The sequence below is a fragment of the Schistocerca cancellata genome, chromosome 5, assembly GCF_023864275.1.
Source record: "Schistocerca cancellata isolate TAMUIC-IGC-003103 chromosome 5, iqSchCanc2.1, whole genome shotgun sequence".
NCBI classification, from domain to species: domain Eukaryota; kingdom Metazoa; phylum Arthropoda; class Insecta; order Orthoptera; family Acrididae; genus Schistocerca; species Schistocerca cancellata.
In genome coordinates this window covers 393,542,096-393,559,001 of record NC_064630.1, presented here as the reverse complement: position 1 = coordinate 393,559,001, position 16,906 = coordinate 393,542,096, and the positions used below count along the sequence as shown (strand labels likewise).

The window sequence follows — 16,906 nt, the reverse complement described above, 5'->3', positions numbered from 1 at the left end:
TCTACAGTTTAGCACATGTGATAGTTCTAATTTAAGTCGGAACTGCGCAGAAGTCGGAGAATGACATATCCACCACCTTCTGCAACCCTACAGAAAACAGAGCAAACGCTCTCCAAATGCGGATGTGACTGGATACAGTCGAGTACAGTGCTATATTACGCCTCCCGATCAGTGCATTTGGGCTAGGTGTTGGCAGCTGTGCTACATTGCAAGCAATTTTAGAACACAGAACGAGAGGTTAATTCATGATCACATGGATATATCCGGCATAAAATCGATAGAATTGCGAAAAATGACGAGGGGATAGGTATAAATTGACCGAATATACACCGAAATGCGGGGAAATTGAGGAAGTACTTGCGTATTTCTGGTTCGCGCCAAACAATTAGTACATGGGAACAAGTATGCAGCAACAAAAGGAATCCGAGAAAACGTTGACATCGAAACGGGGGGAATCAGGGAGGCAGTCAATTTTTTTACGTCGAGGCACCATTATACTGAATGTCTATTGAGATACCAGTGATACACGGGAGTTGACTACCGTATTTGATGCTTTTCAGGAGTACAGAGAACCATTCACCTCTGAACTTACTTGCATCTGCGTTAAAGGATAACAGAGAGTGGATAGGGTGATCGATTGAGATGTAGCTGTAACGAGGTACGATTTAATGGTTGACTGATGCATTCTAGAGAAGGAGAAGTTGTTGCAGGTCAATTTTTCCACTGTTCTGTCCGGATGCAACAGTTGCGTGACATAGCCTGTGTTCTACTCGTATACAGCCACGTGTTCTGTATGTGGTTTAAAGCACTGTCTACTTGCAATCGTTAATGGTAAACCTGTCGGTCATCAGAAGACTTCCATCTCATGTGTGACGAAACTTGACACAATCCTCTAAAGAAACTTTGATTTATGCGATGTACTCCATCCCCCCTGTTGCATCTTGGGTGTAAAATCAAGACTTCAGCGTCATAACGAAGTTATTGATAGGCGCTTGTGAGGCGCTGCAATTCCTGTGTACATATTTGCTTGACAGATGTGCTGTTTACGGAGTTAGTGACGGAATGACTTGTAATTTTCACATGTCGGAAGCTGCTGCTATGCGATTATCTGTTTCCTTGTAGGATCATTTTAGTAGTTCTGATGCAGGCATCGTATAATTTCCGAACCGTGATCGCATATGAACGGTGGACACTATGTGTCTCCAGAAACCTATATCGTGCTTGTATCACGCAGAGCAAATGTTTTACGGAAGTAGTTTTTTCGTTTTACGGTTCGATAACATAGTTTATCGTAGACAAACCGAGAAGAAGGATGTATATCATGCGCTTGAAATATATTTCTCACATTGGAATATTAACAGCGCTACATTCCATACGACTGATAGGTTGGAAACGCAGGCGATCTAACATTATAGCCCATTTTAAGCGTAGAACGTTGTAGCCTTAGGAGTGTGTATGTTTATGTTCTCTCTTACCTATATCTTCCAGGTACCGATCCTAGACTCTAAAACAATTCACAGTTTTAATCTGCCAGAAAGTTTCATATCACCGCACACTCCACTCCAGAGTGAAAATCTCATTCTGGAAACATCCTCCAGGCTGTGGCTAAGCCATGTCTCCGCAATATCCTTTCTTCCAGGACTGCTAGTTCTGCAAGTTTCGCAGAAGAGCTTCTGTGAAGTTTGGAAAGTAGGAGACGAGGTACTGGCAGAGTTGAAGCTCTGAGAGTGGGTCGTGAGTCGTGTTTGAGTAGCTCAGATGGTAGAGCACCTGCCTGTGAAAGGCAAAGGTCCCGGGTTCGAGTCTCGGTCTGGAACACAGTTTTAACCTGCCAGGAAGTTTCATATCAGCGCACACTCTGCTGCAGGGTGAAAATCTCATTCTGGAGGACAGAGCGTCTATCTTGGATGGTACATCATTGACAGATTGAGAAATAACTTCAGGCATGCTCCTGGGAATTTTGTCAAGCCTTCTGCTGTTCATGACCTGGTAGACAATAGTGATAGTAACCTTAATACGTATTTCAGATGATATCAGTGTCCATGATGAAGTACGAGTAATATCTGGTAACAAGTGCTCAAATAACCAGGGAATTAATTATATGCTTCTGGACGTTCAGACCGGTTGTTTTTTCCATTATATGCACAATATTTCGATGACCGACCCAGCCATCTTCTTCAAGTGCTCTGGTTGGAATCCAGATAGCGAGTAGGCATAACAGCAAAACTCACAGCACCTGAAGAAGATGGCTGGTTTGATCGCCAAAATATTATGTATGGAAAGGAAACAATTAGGTTGAATGCCTGGGCATATACCATCAGTCATTCATGCTGAGAAAACCTTAGAGATCACATGTAGTCACATCATGATAAAATTTCAAATGGTGTCAAGATTGGCAGCTTGCTTTAAATCGAGGTCAGTCACAGTGTGCCAAACTGCATGCGATCACAATGTGTGGGCTGCATGCAGGTTGAGGCTTGGCTTGTTTCAGCTTTGGCCGTTCCTTCTTGGAAGTACTTGTTACATTGAGACATTTCATTAGTGTAGTGATGTGGGATTTTTTGGTCACCACAACTCTCTTCACTTTGGCAGAATCGTGGGGTCAGCCTCGTTTACCCTTCGCTATTTGTTCATGGTGTAATGAAATTCGTGGATCCATTGGCTGTTTGCATGAAAAGTGGCAGTCTACCATCAAAAGCCTTTAAAAATCAATGGGGACGACAGAAGAGAAGGATAAGAATTTTCAGTATTGCAGAACAGATATACAGCCGCATAATTGGTGGGTATCGCAAATTTCCTATGGAATGACATACCTTACAACACTATGCAGAATAAGATTTAATACTTTAGATAACAATGAAGAAGCAAAAAATTACAACATTGATAGCTGGAGTTTATTGTTATGTACTTCAAGAAACACTGTGTGCTAAATTTGCGAGCATGGAAGAGACAATGAAATTTGAAGTACAAATAGTAAATTTTCTAAAGGCGCCTGCATTGTTCCACTGTCAGTTGAGCAGTTTTCCGTGGAAATGGACAAATTGTTTGAAGACTTTACGATATATTACTGCAAAGTATGTTGCTCAACTCAAACGCTATGCCTGGGATGATTTTTCTATTTAAAACCTGCTATTCTTGAAATTATGATGGAAAAATATGGGCAAGAACGACAGTTAGAACATCTCGTGTGTTTGCAGATGTCGCGTTTTAAGTGAACTTGACTGCCTGCTGCCAACAGTAAAACACTGCAAGACGACGATTAATTTATTTCTGACTTGATCAGGATACATTTAAAAAGAAAATCACATCGTGGAAAGGACAAATTCTGACAAAAAACACCATCTGTCTCCCTAAGATCATAGACGTTAAAGAAAAAGCTCGGTTTGAAGAACTCATTGTGACCTTTAGGAATTACAAGGAAAGTTTTCTAAACGTTTCGAGGACACTGCCAGTCTTGCGTCTGGTTTCGAGGCCGTTGCCTTTTCAATTGAAAGCGCCCATGCCCATATACTGACCTGCAGTGTAATTCCCATATGTAAGATAAATTCTTTTGTATTAAAACTGCCCAGTCTACGATGCTTTCCTCGGGAAGAGTTTCCACGTCTCCATAATGAGATTGCATATGTGATAAAATATTTCTATCAACATATGTGTGTGTGAAAGGCCTTTTTCGATTACTAAGCTAAGTCACGATTATGTGGCAAATTTTGAGTGTAGAAATCTGTGAAACTGTCTGTGTGTGTCTGTACGGCAGTAGTCTGTACCAGATAAAAATTATATTGTCTTCAGGGTGCCAAAAATAATTAAATAATAATGTAAACTTGTTTCGTTTGTGATCTAAGTTGTTGAGAAATATGATATCAAGCTGTATGCAGTGCAACTGCATCGACGCCTTAATGTAGTATTCTTTCAATTTCCCCTTCTTCACCCTCCTAATGCTCAGACAGTGTTGTGTGGCAGTGAGGAAAGTGTGCAGGCATGCAAGAACACTGCTCATGTGCCAAATATGTGGCTGTTCCTGCTTTAAATGTTCAGAAATTTAAAACTGTGTACTTCACAAAACGCAGCAATGTAGTATTTGGTGGCTAAAATGTCAAATAGACAATTCATACGAATACCTGTGTCTAACAATTTTTGATTATAGGTAATGGAATGGTCCATACAGTCAGCACCAGATAAAGCAACTGGCAGACCATGGTTCATTGTGAGGATACTGAGAAGCACAGTTAGTCTACAAAAGAAGTGCTTGCAAAAAATATGATCCTTACTAGGTTAGTACTCAGTTCTGTGGGACCTGTACACAATAACTCTTGTGGGAAATATTGAAAAAGTACGAAAAAAGAGGAGCATTAAGAGTCACAGATTTGTTTTACTCTTAAGAGAGTGCCACAGAAATGCTGAGCAGCCTGAACTAAAAAACACTTGAAAATAAGTGGTAAAACCGCACAAAAGTCTAGTCCAAAAGTTTCAAGAACGAGAACCAAGTGAAGAATTTAGGAATACTCTACAGGCCCATAGAGACATACGTAAGTATTCATGCAATCACTCTTCCCGCACTGCATATGCAAGTGAAATGGGAAGAAACCCTAATGTGCAGTACAATGGGAAGTACTAGTTGTGTTTATAATTCGATATAGTGAGATAATTTTTTTGTGTTGCACTTGCAACTCGCAATTGCGGGACTTTAGTACTGACGTGGCTTTAGAATAGTATTTCACAACACAGGCATAAAAACACAGCATACTATACATCTAAACCACTCATGAATGATTTATACCATATTTTATGTCACAGACGAGGCAATAATGAGGTGTACTGTCTTGGAAGCGTGATGACCATTCGGCTGTATAAAATATATATTCCTGAGAAAAAGTTTATTGGTGTTCTGGTTTCCTAAAAACATCTATCACTTCAGATTCTCTACATAGGAATTACACAGCTGAAAAATGATACAATTGTGTGTGGTAATTTTGAGTCTCTCGTCGTTTTGAAACAAAGCATTACTTCAAGTGCGAGAAAAGGTACGACGTCGACACAGTAGGATGGGCGGTCGAAAAGCTTCCATCGAAAAGACTGGAGAATACTACGGGCTGCGATGTTTGAACACGCCTTGGTCTGGAGTAGTGCTATCCTGCACGAGAGTCCCCACGCCGTCGAGATTAGATGGTACCTCCGTATTTGGTGAATCTTTGCGATATATTTCATCTATAATTTCTCCTCCTCATTACATAAGATCAATCAAAATGTTGCCCATTTCGTCCAGATAACGATGGCCTTTGTTTTTCTAAGGAGATTGTTTGAAGTTTTTCGACCTTGGTGAAGTTAAATGGCACCACCGTATTGACTGTTGTTTTGATTCTTTACCAGTGTTAGATATCCGTATCTCCAAGAATGTGGCAAGACGACTCTCCATCTCGTCGATAGCAGCCGAAAACTTTCGTTTGCTTGACATTCTTTGATCTTTGTGTTTTTAGTCAGTAAACATATTAGGTACGCATCTTGCACACTGTCTGTGATATCCGAGCTTTTCCATGACTGCTGGGTAAACAGGGGCACATCCAACTTCAGGAAATTCATCATGCAGAGTACCAATCATCAACTGCCAATGTAGATCACATTTCCTGGGCTACTAGTTAAATGATTTAACTTGTCTAGATCGTGGGCCTGCCACTCTGCTTTTCATCATGCACATTGGTACAGCCACTTTAAAAGTCTCGATACTTTTGTCTAATCCTTCCTTCACTCATTACTGTAGGCCCATAAAACAGCCATAGGCCCTGATGGCTTTGAGCATCTGTACATATTTTTGTAGGCGAAAATCGAAATACAGCACACACTTTGCAATTTAAGGGAGCAACGATAATCGACACCATTATTGTTTGCTTTCATCCATAGTGAAACTGTAAGAAAACAACGACTTGTGTGGGTTTGTAAACAACCATTAGGTGGTGCTGCATTCCAACTTTGTTTTCCTGGCTGCCAACATTTAATTGTAAAAATACTCTTTTAACGTACTTCGTATTCCTAATATTTGTCTCCTACAGTCGTAACTACTGCGAGAACCCATAAAGGGTAAGAGATGTCAGCTCTTTATTTAGGTCTGACCCCATTTTTTTAGACATAAAGCGTCATTTCTTTAGTAATACTGCGTATAATTCTTATAAATATACGTAATATTTTACAGCAGTTGGGCTTTCCCCATTTTGTTTATCTCTATGTACACACATTATACATTTAGCATTTTCCTTTCAGCTTAGTCCTTGCCTACTCTCCCTATCCCCCCCCCTTCCCCCTTACTCAATGAGAGGTGTCTGGTCTTTTTATATAATAACGTAATGATGTGCAGTATCCTTTTTAGAAAACTAAGAGCTTCCTTACTAAATTATAACTTTGTGTTTTGTATACCGGTACCATTAAGTAGTTACGGAGCTATTGTAATTTTTGTACCACATGCGTCTACTGACTATAAACAGCGGAGTGAAGATATTATTAACAAGTAAACGATGGAGCCCATGCGCTCTTTATACCGTTTGGTCAGTTCTATACCGTTCTAACTGGACTTTGCTCTCCGGAGGTCGAGAAGTCCTTGAACCCTCTGGGCTCTGCCGCTCGATAAGCATGCGGCGATCTTGGGAGAGGGCAGAGGATCAAGCATGGTTGTCATATTTTCAACAAAAATGATGTAACTACGAGGCTGCGTTATCATGAATTGATTAAGGGAGGACGGGCAGGGACATAAACACAAGAGAGACCGTATTGGCGTATTCTTCCGTACTATTAGGCTACATGAGTAGTTTTACATCAAGAAACTGCGAAGGTTCAACGTTGATTTAAAATTTTTCGGTAAACGCAATTTATCAAAAATGAAAATAGCTAGTGATAGAGAATGTTGAACTTTTAGGCTACAGGTGCCACGCTTTTATTTTCCTTCGTATGATCACGTGGTGAAGGATTTTATCTGCCGGTCTGTTTGTTGATAAGAACCTCTTTGGCAAGAACTGTGTTCAGTGGCAAACTCAAGTTGGCTATCCGTGCGCGCTGTAAGAGTTACAGAATTAGGTTTTCAAACTTTACGCAATGGTTGTTTCCGTGCATGTCATTTTGCGATCTAGGCATATTTCGGCTCTTACATGTCGTGTGCTGCATAAAATAAGTAATGTAGAAGCCGGCAGTAGTAGTAAACGGGTAAACTTTGCTAGGTGTCTCAGCACGACAGTTCCGAAGACAACAGGAGGTAGGTGCAATGATTTTGACGATTAACCATTACACACAGTCATTTTATATGTTGGAATAAAGTGCAAAATAAGTTCAATAGTTTTAGGGTTATTTCTTTGTGCTTTGGCCAGATGTCTACCGGTCTCGTCAGTCAATACGAATGTGTTGGGCAGTTACAGTGACTGAAGTTTCTAGTTGTATTGAATTTGTCAGTAGTTATTGTGAGAGGAGAACATATTCAGTATTAAATGTGACACCTTTGTTGCCACAAGGAAAAAAAATGGCAGTTAAATATGCAGCTGAATCTTCTATTCTCTTCAACTTCACTTTATTGCTCGTAACACACAATTTTATATGCACGTGCTCTTTCTACTAAGTGAAAAGTTTTTAAACTCACAATTTTTTTAGTTTACATCATTTCTTATAAATTCAAGTTACAAGGGCATTTTTGGATAAGCCACTGCTTGACTCGCTTTTTAAAAGTATCCGCCGTCAGTATATTCATTTGGTAACGAGTTATTAAAAACAGCTCCTTTGACTTAGGGGCTTTTTACTGTTAATCTTCTGTTAACCGTATGAAAGTCTTTTCTGTGCCTTGTTTTATAGTTGTAAATATCCACGTTTCTTTTTGCGACCTTACTGTCTTCTTTCACTATCATTATAGTTTCTGGTATATACGCGGCATAAACTGTGAGAATATTGTCTAATGAATAGGTGTTTGCGAGAAGCTCCTGATTTTTCTTTTGCTATGATCCTCAAGGCTTGCTTTTGCAGTATGAAAACCCTTTTCATATTAGTTTGGCTGGTCACAAGGAAGGGCACACTAATCTATAGGCCTAATATACAGTCCATATGGTTTCAGGATTAAGGTATAGTGACAATCTTTGTAATACTCTTTTTTTTTTTTTTTTACAGGCATAATCAGCTTGCTGCTTCCATGAAAGTAGATTACATATGCATAAACACAAGAATTTACAATTGTACAGTTTTTACAATAATTTTATTGATCACAGTCTGTTTGGTCCACTTAGTGTGACTTTTAGGCTCATAGTTCCTGTATTCAGATTGTACCATAAGTGAAAGTAACTTAAAATTTTAAACAAATATTTAGGGACAAGTCGTTACTAAATTCAGTAACATAGCCTACACAGAAAGTGTCTTTCACAATGGCTCAGAAGCGCATTTATTATTACATGAGCACCTTAATTAGCTACATCCATGATGAATACTGATGTCCATTCTTTTCTTACTGCATTATGTGATCAGTTTACTTCATCATCCTTTTTGCACAAAAGACACAAATGTACACATCATCATCATAGAATCAGTAATATGTATAGGTAATCAAAACATTAGTGCTGTCACTGAAACTAAATTTCTAGGGATTCATATCTAGGAAAATCTTAAATTGATCTCTCATATAACATCCCTAAATTTAAAACCAGCAAAAATGAGCTATGTATTAATAATTCTTTGCAACAATACTACTGCAGAAACAGTTAGGGCTGTATACTTTGCTCGTGTATATGCAGTACTGAAGTACGGTATCATTTTCTGGGGAAATGTACAACAGCCAAAACTGTGTCCAGGAAACAAAAGACAATTATAAGTATAATGAAATAAGTGAGCAGCAGAAAACCATGCAAACCTATCTTTAAAGATCTTACCCCTTCCCTCCATTTATATACTAGAAGTAGTCATGCATGTAAAAAAAAAAGTACTGAGAAGAAGACCTTTTTCCTCAAAACAAAAGTGGCCATGATTACTGTACCAGGTCAGTGACATACATGTTAGTCATTGTAACACCACATTATACCAGAAAGGTGTATATCTTGCAGGGGCAAAACTATATAACAGATTACCATGGCATATAACCTCTCTTCTTGAATGACAGATCCAATTTGTTATAAAAATTTAAATGGTGTATGTTTCCTGTTTGTAAAACCAATAGATAAGAATGTTTTCTGTCTGATATCCTGTGTTTGATATAAGTACTGAAAGAAAGATTTATATGGACAGATAAATACATAAATTGCATATGAATTTACAACAATTAATGAAATTGGAAAATGTTTACAGGTTTTACAGTATCTTTGTTGGCCATAGTTTACAACTGCACCTTTTTGCATAAAAAACACAAATTAGAAAATTAAGACATTTAAAATTCACATGATGAAAATGTGTTGGGTCATCCCATGGTAACTCACGTTACAAAGTGATGTTTATATTATAAGTCTTGGACAGTTAACAGATGGAAATGCTTCTATTAAATATTTTTTATACTTCAAAACGTACTTCATACAGAATGCTGTATAAACCTAGATCACAATAATTGTTACATTACTATATTTATAAAACCAAATCTTATAACTATTCTTGGTAACTCACATTACATTTCCAAGAAATGGCTTTTGCATATGATATGATATAGAAAATACAATAGTCTGCTCTGTTTTATGTGAACATTTCTTGTAAGTTTTACACACAATACCAGAAAATCTTATAAGTATTTTAACAAAGTTACAAACATTTAATCTCCAATAAAATAAATATTAAAACATAATGAACAAGTAACTCGCATTACAATATACAGTGACTCACGTTACATTGTCGCAGATCACAGTCAAACTTTAAATAACCACGGCAATTTACAACACTTGGAGGGTTCACTTTTCTGACAAGCTTGTCTTTAGTATAGTATATCTCACCTTTACTTTCAGGCCACTTCCAAAACTTCCCATCTTTCATCGTAACATCAACTTTAAACTCACCATTTTCGTTCAATTTTAGTAAATTACCAGGAAAATATGTATTGTCATATTGTACCACCACCCTGTCATCTACTCATATAGCTAGTGTTTTTTCTGTTCTGTTGGTGTTTTCCTTCACAGCTGATGAAGTGATGTGCCCTACAACTTCATTATTATAGAATTCCAAATGATGAATTTTAGAAATGTTCAAGAAAGGCTTGCAGTTCTTGATTAAGGCCAAGAGATGTAGTTTTTTGCTTCTTTGGCTAAAGTCTTCTTCACCCACAAGAACTGCTGTCACATTATAAGAAGAATTCAACAATGCTTTCACAAAATCTGTTGCATTGTTTACAACACATTTTGTGCTTTTCACACGAGACTAAACTTGGTGTTTGACAGCCCCACCAATTCCATACACTGGCCCATGAGAAGTTGCAAAGTACTTCCTTGTAATTCTTTTGGCATGACTCTTACTTAGAACTTGTATAGCCAATATATCTGCTTTTAAACTGGAAAGTAAGACCATCTGACCCAGATTGCAACTTCTATAATATTTTTTGATAGTTCTTCAAGAAGTTTATCAACATAGGGAATGACAATGTTTTTGTGTGGTCCAGATTATCAAATACCAACAGGCAGGGGTGAGAAGTACCTGAATGCCAAATCATGGCAGTAAAAATACTAATTAGATTCTGCTGCCAATGTGCACTTTGAATTTCATATTGACTTACACATGTAACATTTTCAGGAAAATCAATTTGCATCATGACAGTTAGCATCAGATTCCTTATCGCTTTGATAGTTCTTTGAGTGTTCTCTCTTAGAGAAACAGTGCTCTAAAAGTTTAAGTCCAATGGTGAGAATATGATACATAAGATTCTGTAATCTACCTTCTTCCTCTACTTTCAAAATTCTGCCATCACTCTCGTACCACACATACCATTTCATGTCGTACTCTTGTACACCAGTACACAAATCAAGAAGTTTAACTGCCAATAAATCTTTGCATTTCATGCACTTTCCCAACCAACAGTTGGCTGTAGGCTTTGCATAGAAAATATTCTGGCCAGTTACTGGTGCACTCATATATTTGAGGTAGTATACTAGGAAAAGAGTTAATAGCACAGATGAAATTCTTGTGATATCTGCAGAGACATGCGTTGGAAATTTATTGGCAAGCATGACAAGTTTGGGTCTTAATTCTCCGAATTTACTTTTACCAATCACTTTCACATTTTCTTCATGAAACATTGCATGGGCTTCTTTCAAAGAAAACATCAAGTATCGTACTTGCAACTTACTCTTACCTTTGTCATCTTTTACAGTCACAACGTCTTTGCGTCCAGGGGCCTGTCTGCTAATGTCATCCCTTTCATAGAATGTGCTCACTGCACTTATTGTTTCATCACTTATTTTTTGTTTAGAGATTGTTTCCACTTCTAAAGGTTCAACAGATGTATGATACAACCTAACAACACATTTTTGTTTTATGGGTTATGCTGGAAGTACACGTTTCACTTTTGATATGGCATTTCCCAATGAAGACCATATTTTTATATGGTGGAGAAGCAGAACTACTCGGTGTAGCTGAAGATGCTTCCTTCGTGTGCTTCCGGTACTTGGCAACTCTTTCTGTAACATTCAGTTTCCTGTCTGCAGCAATCCTTTCTTGTTCTCTTTTACTCAAACATTTTTCCTGTTCCTGCTTTTTTTTACCTGAATTTTTTTCATAATTTCCGTGTGTTTGATTTTACACTCTTCATATCTGCCTTCATCTTTCAATTTCTGTTTTTTTCTTCTTCTTCTTCTTCTTCTTCTTCTTCTTCTCCTCCTCCTCATCTTTTCAGCTGCACTTAAAGGCATTCCGCAAAAATTGAAAATGTTGCAAAGTAGAAATAGGTATTCCCTATGGGATTTTATGTGGCATATGGAGATAAATATACATTAAATATGTTGAAATATAATGTTAGTTGTGTTGTATGTAATTCAGAACCAATCTGACTGCTCAGAATTATAACTAAACCTACAAAAATTATAGTAACTCATGTTACATAAATAAATGTAACTCACATTACTTGAATTAAATATCCTATACCAGGAGAAGGCTTCCAGGATGAAATTTGTGACACCAAATTATCAGCTACTCTTCTGTGAAGGACAGAATGGTATGTTTCTATACTTTATGTATTTTGTGAAAATCTTAAAAAAAAAATTGGCATTTGGTAACTCCTGTTACACATTTTGTGTTAGGTTATATAATTTTTTTGTATTTATCATGCTTTGTTTGCTTCTAAAAATATACCAAAAATAAGTAGAAGCTGTGCACTTTAAAGTGATATACAAACCATAAAGAATTATTATAAATTTCATGATTTTTTTCTTACCTTGAAATTGATCAAATCTTCTGCATGAACAAACTAAACAATAGTCTACATCTACATTTATACTCCGCAAGCCACCCAACGGTGTGTGGCGGAGGGCACTTTACGTGCCACTGTCATTACCTCCCTTTCCTGTTCGTCACGTATGGTTCGCGGGAAGAACGACTGTCTGAAAGCCTCTGTGCGCGCTCTAATCTCTCTAATTTTACATTCGTGATCTCCTCGGGAGGTATAAGTAGGGGGAAGCAATATATTAGATACCTCATCCAGAAACGCACCCTCTCGAAACCTGGCGAGCAAGCTACACCGCGATGCAGAGCGCCTCTCTTGCAGAGTCTCCACTTGAGTTTGTTAAACATCTCCGTAACGCTATCACGGTTACCAAATAACCCTGTGACGAAACGCGCCACTCTTCTTTGGATCTTCTCTATCTCCTCCGTCAATCCGATCTGGTGCGGATCCCACACTGATGAGCAATACTCAAGTATAGGTCGAACGAGTGTTTTGTAAGCCACCTCCTTTGTTGATGGACTACATTTTCTAAGGACTCTCCCAATGAATCTCAACCTGGTACCCGCCTTACCAACAATTAATTTTATATGATCATTCCACTTCAAATCGTTCCGCACGCATACTCCCAGATATTTTACAGAAGTAACTGCTACCAGTGTTTGTTCCGCTAGCATATAATCATACAATAAAGGATCCTTCTTTCTATGTATTCTCAATACATTACATTTGTCTATGTTAAGGGCCAGTTGCCACTCCCTGCACCAAGTGCCTATCCGCTGGAGATCTTCCTGCATTTCGCTGCAACTTCTCTGTATACTACAGCATCATCCGCGAAAAGCCGCATGGAACTTCCGACACTACCTACTAGGTCATTTATATATATTGTGAAAAGCAATGGTCCCATAACACTCCCCTGTGGCATGCCAGAGGTTACTTTAACGTCTGTAGACGTCTCTCCGTTGATAACATGCTGTGTTCTGTTTGCTAAAAACTCTTCAATCCAGCCACACAGCTGGTCTGATATTCCGTAGGCTCTTACTTTGTTTATCAGGCGACATTGCGGAACTGTATTGAACGCCTTCCGGAAGTCAAGAAAAATAGCATCTACCTGGGAGCCTGTATCTAATATTTTCTGGGTCTCATGAACAAATAGAGCGAGTTGGGTCTCACACGATCGCTGTTTCCAGAATCCATGTTGATTCCTACATAGTAGATTCTGAGTTTCCAAAAACGACATGATACTCGAGCAAAAAACATGTTCTAAAATTCTACAACAGATAGACGTCAGAGATATAGGTCTATAGTTTTGCGCATCTGCTCGACGACCCTTCTTGAAGACTGGGACTACCTGTGCTCTTTTCCAATCATTTGGAGCCTTCCGTTCCTCTAGAGACTTGCGGTACACGGCTGTTAGAAGGGGGGCAAGTTCTTTCGCGTACTCTGTGTAGAATCGAATTGGTATCCCATCAGGTCCAGTGGACTTTCCTCTGTTGAGTGATTCCAGTTGCTTTTCTATTCCTTGGACACTTATTTCGATGTCAGCCATTTTTTCGTTTGTGCGAGGATTTAGAGAAGGAACTGCAGTGCGGTCTTCCTCTGTGAAACAGCTTTGGAAAAAGGTGTTTAGTATTTCAGCTTTACGCTTGTCATCCTCTGTTTCAATGCCATCATCATCCCGGAGTGTCTGGACATGATGTTTCGAGCCACTTACTGATTTAACGTAAGACCAGAACTTCCTAGGATTTTCTGTCAAGTCGGTACATAGTATTTTACTTTCGAATTCACTAAACGCTTCACGCATAGCCCTCCTTACTCTAACTTTGACATCGTTTAGCTTCTGTTTGTCTGAGAGGTTTTGGCTGCGTTTAAATCTGGAGTGAAGCTCTCTTTGCTTTCGTAGTAATTTCCTAACTTTGTTGTTGTACCAAGGTGGGTTATTCCCGTCCCTCACAGTTTTACTTGGCACGTACCTGTCTAAAATGCATTTTACGATTGCCTTGAACTTTTTCCATAAACACTCAACATTGTCAGTGTCGGAAAAGAAATTTTCGTTTTGATCTGTTAGGTTGTCTGAAATGTGCCTTCTATTACTCTTGCTAAACAGATAAACCTTCCTCCCTTTTTTTATATTCCTATTAACTTCCATATTCAGGGATGCTGCAACGGCCTTATGATCACTGATTCCCTGTTCTGCGCTTACAGAGTCGAAATGTTCGGGTCTGTTTGTTATCAGTAGGTCCAAGATGTTATCTCCACGAGTCGGTTCTCTGTTTAATTGCTCGAGGTAATTTTCGGATAGTGCACTCAGTATAATGTCACTCGATGCTCTGTCCCTACCACTCGTCCTAAACATCTGAGTGTCCCAGTCTATATCTGGTAAATTGAAATCTCCACCTAAGACTACAACATGCTGAGAAAATTTATGTGAAATGTATTCCAAATTTTCTCTCAGCTGTTCTGCCACTAATGCTGCTAAGTCGGGGGGTCGGTAAAAGGAGCCAATTATTAACCTAGCTCGGTTGTTGAGTGTAACCTCCACCCATAATAATTCACAGGAACTATCCACTTCTACTTCACTACAGGATAAACTACTACTAACAGCAACGAACACTCCACCACCGGTTGCATGCAATTTATCCTTTCTAAACACCGTCTGCACGTTTGTAAAAATTTCGGCAGAATTTATCTCTGGCTTCAGCCAGCTTTCTGTACCTATAACGATTTCAGCTTCGGTGCTTTCTATCAGCGCTTGAAGTTCCGGTACTTTACCAACGCAGCTTCGACAGTTTACAATTACAATACCGATTGCTGCTTGGTCCCCGCATGTCCTGACTTTGCCCCGCACCCGTTGAGGCTGTTGCCCTTTCTGTACTTGCCCGAGGCCATCTAACCTAAAAAACCGCCCAGCCCACGCCACACAACCCCTGCTACCCGTGTAGCCGCTTGTTGCGTGTAGTGGACTCCTGACCTATCCAGCGGAACCCGAAACCCCACCACCCTATGGCGCAAGTCGAGGAATCTGCAGCCCACACGGTCGCAGAACCGTCTCAGCCTCTGAATCAGACCCTGCACTCGGCTCTGTACCAAAGGTCCGCAGTCAGTCCTGTCGAGGATGCTGCAGATGGTGAGCTCTGCTTTCATCCCGCTAGCGAGACTGACAGTCTTCACCAAATCAGATAGCCGCTGGAAGCCAGAGAGGATTTCCTCCGATCCATAGCGACACACATCATTGGTGCCGACATGAGCGACCACCTGCAGATGGGTGCACCCTGTACCCTTCATGGCATCCGGAAGGACCCTTTCCACATCTGGAATGACTCCCCCTCGTTATGCACACGGAGTGCACTTTGGTTTTCTTCCCCTCCCTTGCTGCCATATCCCTAAGGGGCCCCATTACGCGCCTGACGTTGGAGCTCCCAACTACCAGTAAGCCCACCCTCTGCGACCGCCCGGATCTTGCAGACTGAGGGCAACCTCTGGAACAGGACAAGCAGCCATGTCAGGCCGAAGATCAGTATCAGCCTGAGACAGAGCCTGAAACTGGTTCGTCAGACAAACTGGAGAGGCCTTCCGCTCAGCCCTCCGGAATGTCTTTCGCCCTCTGCCACACCTTGAGACGACCTCCCACTCTACCACAGATGAGGGATCAGCCTCAATGCGGGCAGAATCCCGGGCAACCACAGTCGTAGTCCGATCGGGGGATGCATGGGACGAGCTGGCTGTCCCCGACAAACCCCCATCCGGACCCCCACAGTGATGACCATTGGCAACAGCCTCAAGCTGTGTGACCGAAGCCAACACTGCCTGAAGCTGGGAGCGAAGGGATGCCAACTCAGCCTGCATCCGAACACAGCAGTTGCAGTCCCTATCCATGCTAAAACTGTTGTGCAAAGAACGTCTGAACTAATCTACAGAGAGCGCAAACAAATCGACACAAAATTTCCACGGTTATTAAAATACAAGATTGCCTAGTAAATGCAGTAATGCTGCCACTTGTGCACTGCTGACACACTGCTCGGCGGCGGAAGGAGACTACGCGATTTTACACTATTCAGGTACTAAAACGTGATGCTACAACTCTCAAATACTATAATACGCCCGAAATTTATGAATTAAACAATGCAAGTACCAAAAACACGCAAAGAAATTAAGAATTAAACTATGTAACAAATGAGTGAGCTAGGAGTATACGACTTGCTGCTGCAGCTGCTTATCCAACGGCGGCAGGGAGCACACTGACTGTGACCAACCGACACTGGCCATTCAAAACAAAAACAGAAGAGAGACGACTACGCGAATTTACACTATTCAGGTACTAAAACGCGATGCTACAACTCTCAAATACTATAATACGCCCGAAATTTATGAATTAAACAATGCAAGTACCAAAAACACGCAAACAAATTAAGAATTAAACTATGTAACAAATGAATGAGCTAGGAGTATACGACTTGCTGCTGCAGCTGCTTATCCAACGGCGGCAGGGAGCACAGTCTTCAAAACAATGGCTCCCACAAGTAAACAATAGGTTTTGGAGGGAAAAATCAA

The 16,906-nt window shown here is 40.0% G+C and overlaps 1 protein-coding gene across 1 annotated transcript in view; it reads left to right on the top strand.

Moving 5' to 3' along the window:
* Positions 1 to 6,720: 6,720 nt before the first annotated feature.
* LOC126187896 (glycine cleavage system H protein, mitochondrial) overlaps positions 6,721 to 16,906 on the top strand; it is a 59,879-nt gene continuing 49,693 nt past the window's right edge. The window contains exon 1 of the mRNA XM_049929247.1: positions 6,721 to 7,234. Coding sequence (XP_049785204.1) covers positions 7,078 to 7,234 — 157 coding nt within the window. The 5' untranslated portion in view covers positions 6,721 to 7,077. The remainder of the gene's footprint in view (positions 7,235 to 16,906) is intronic.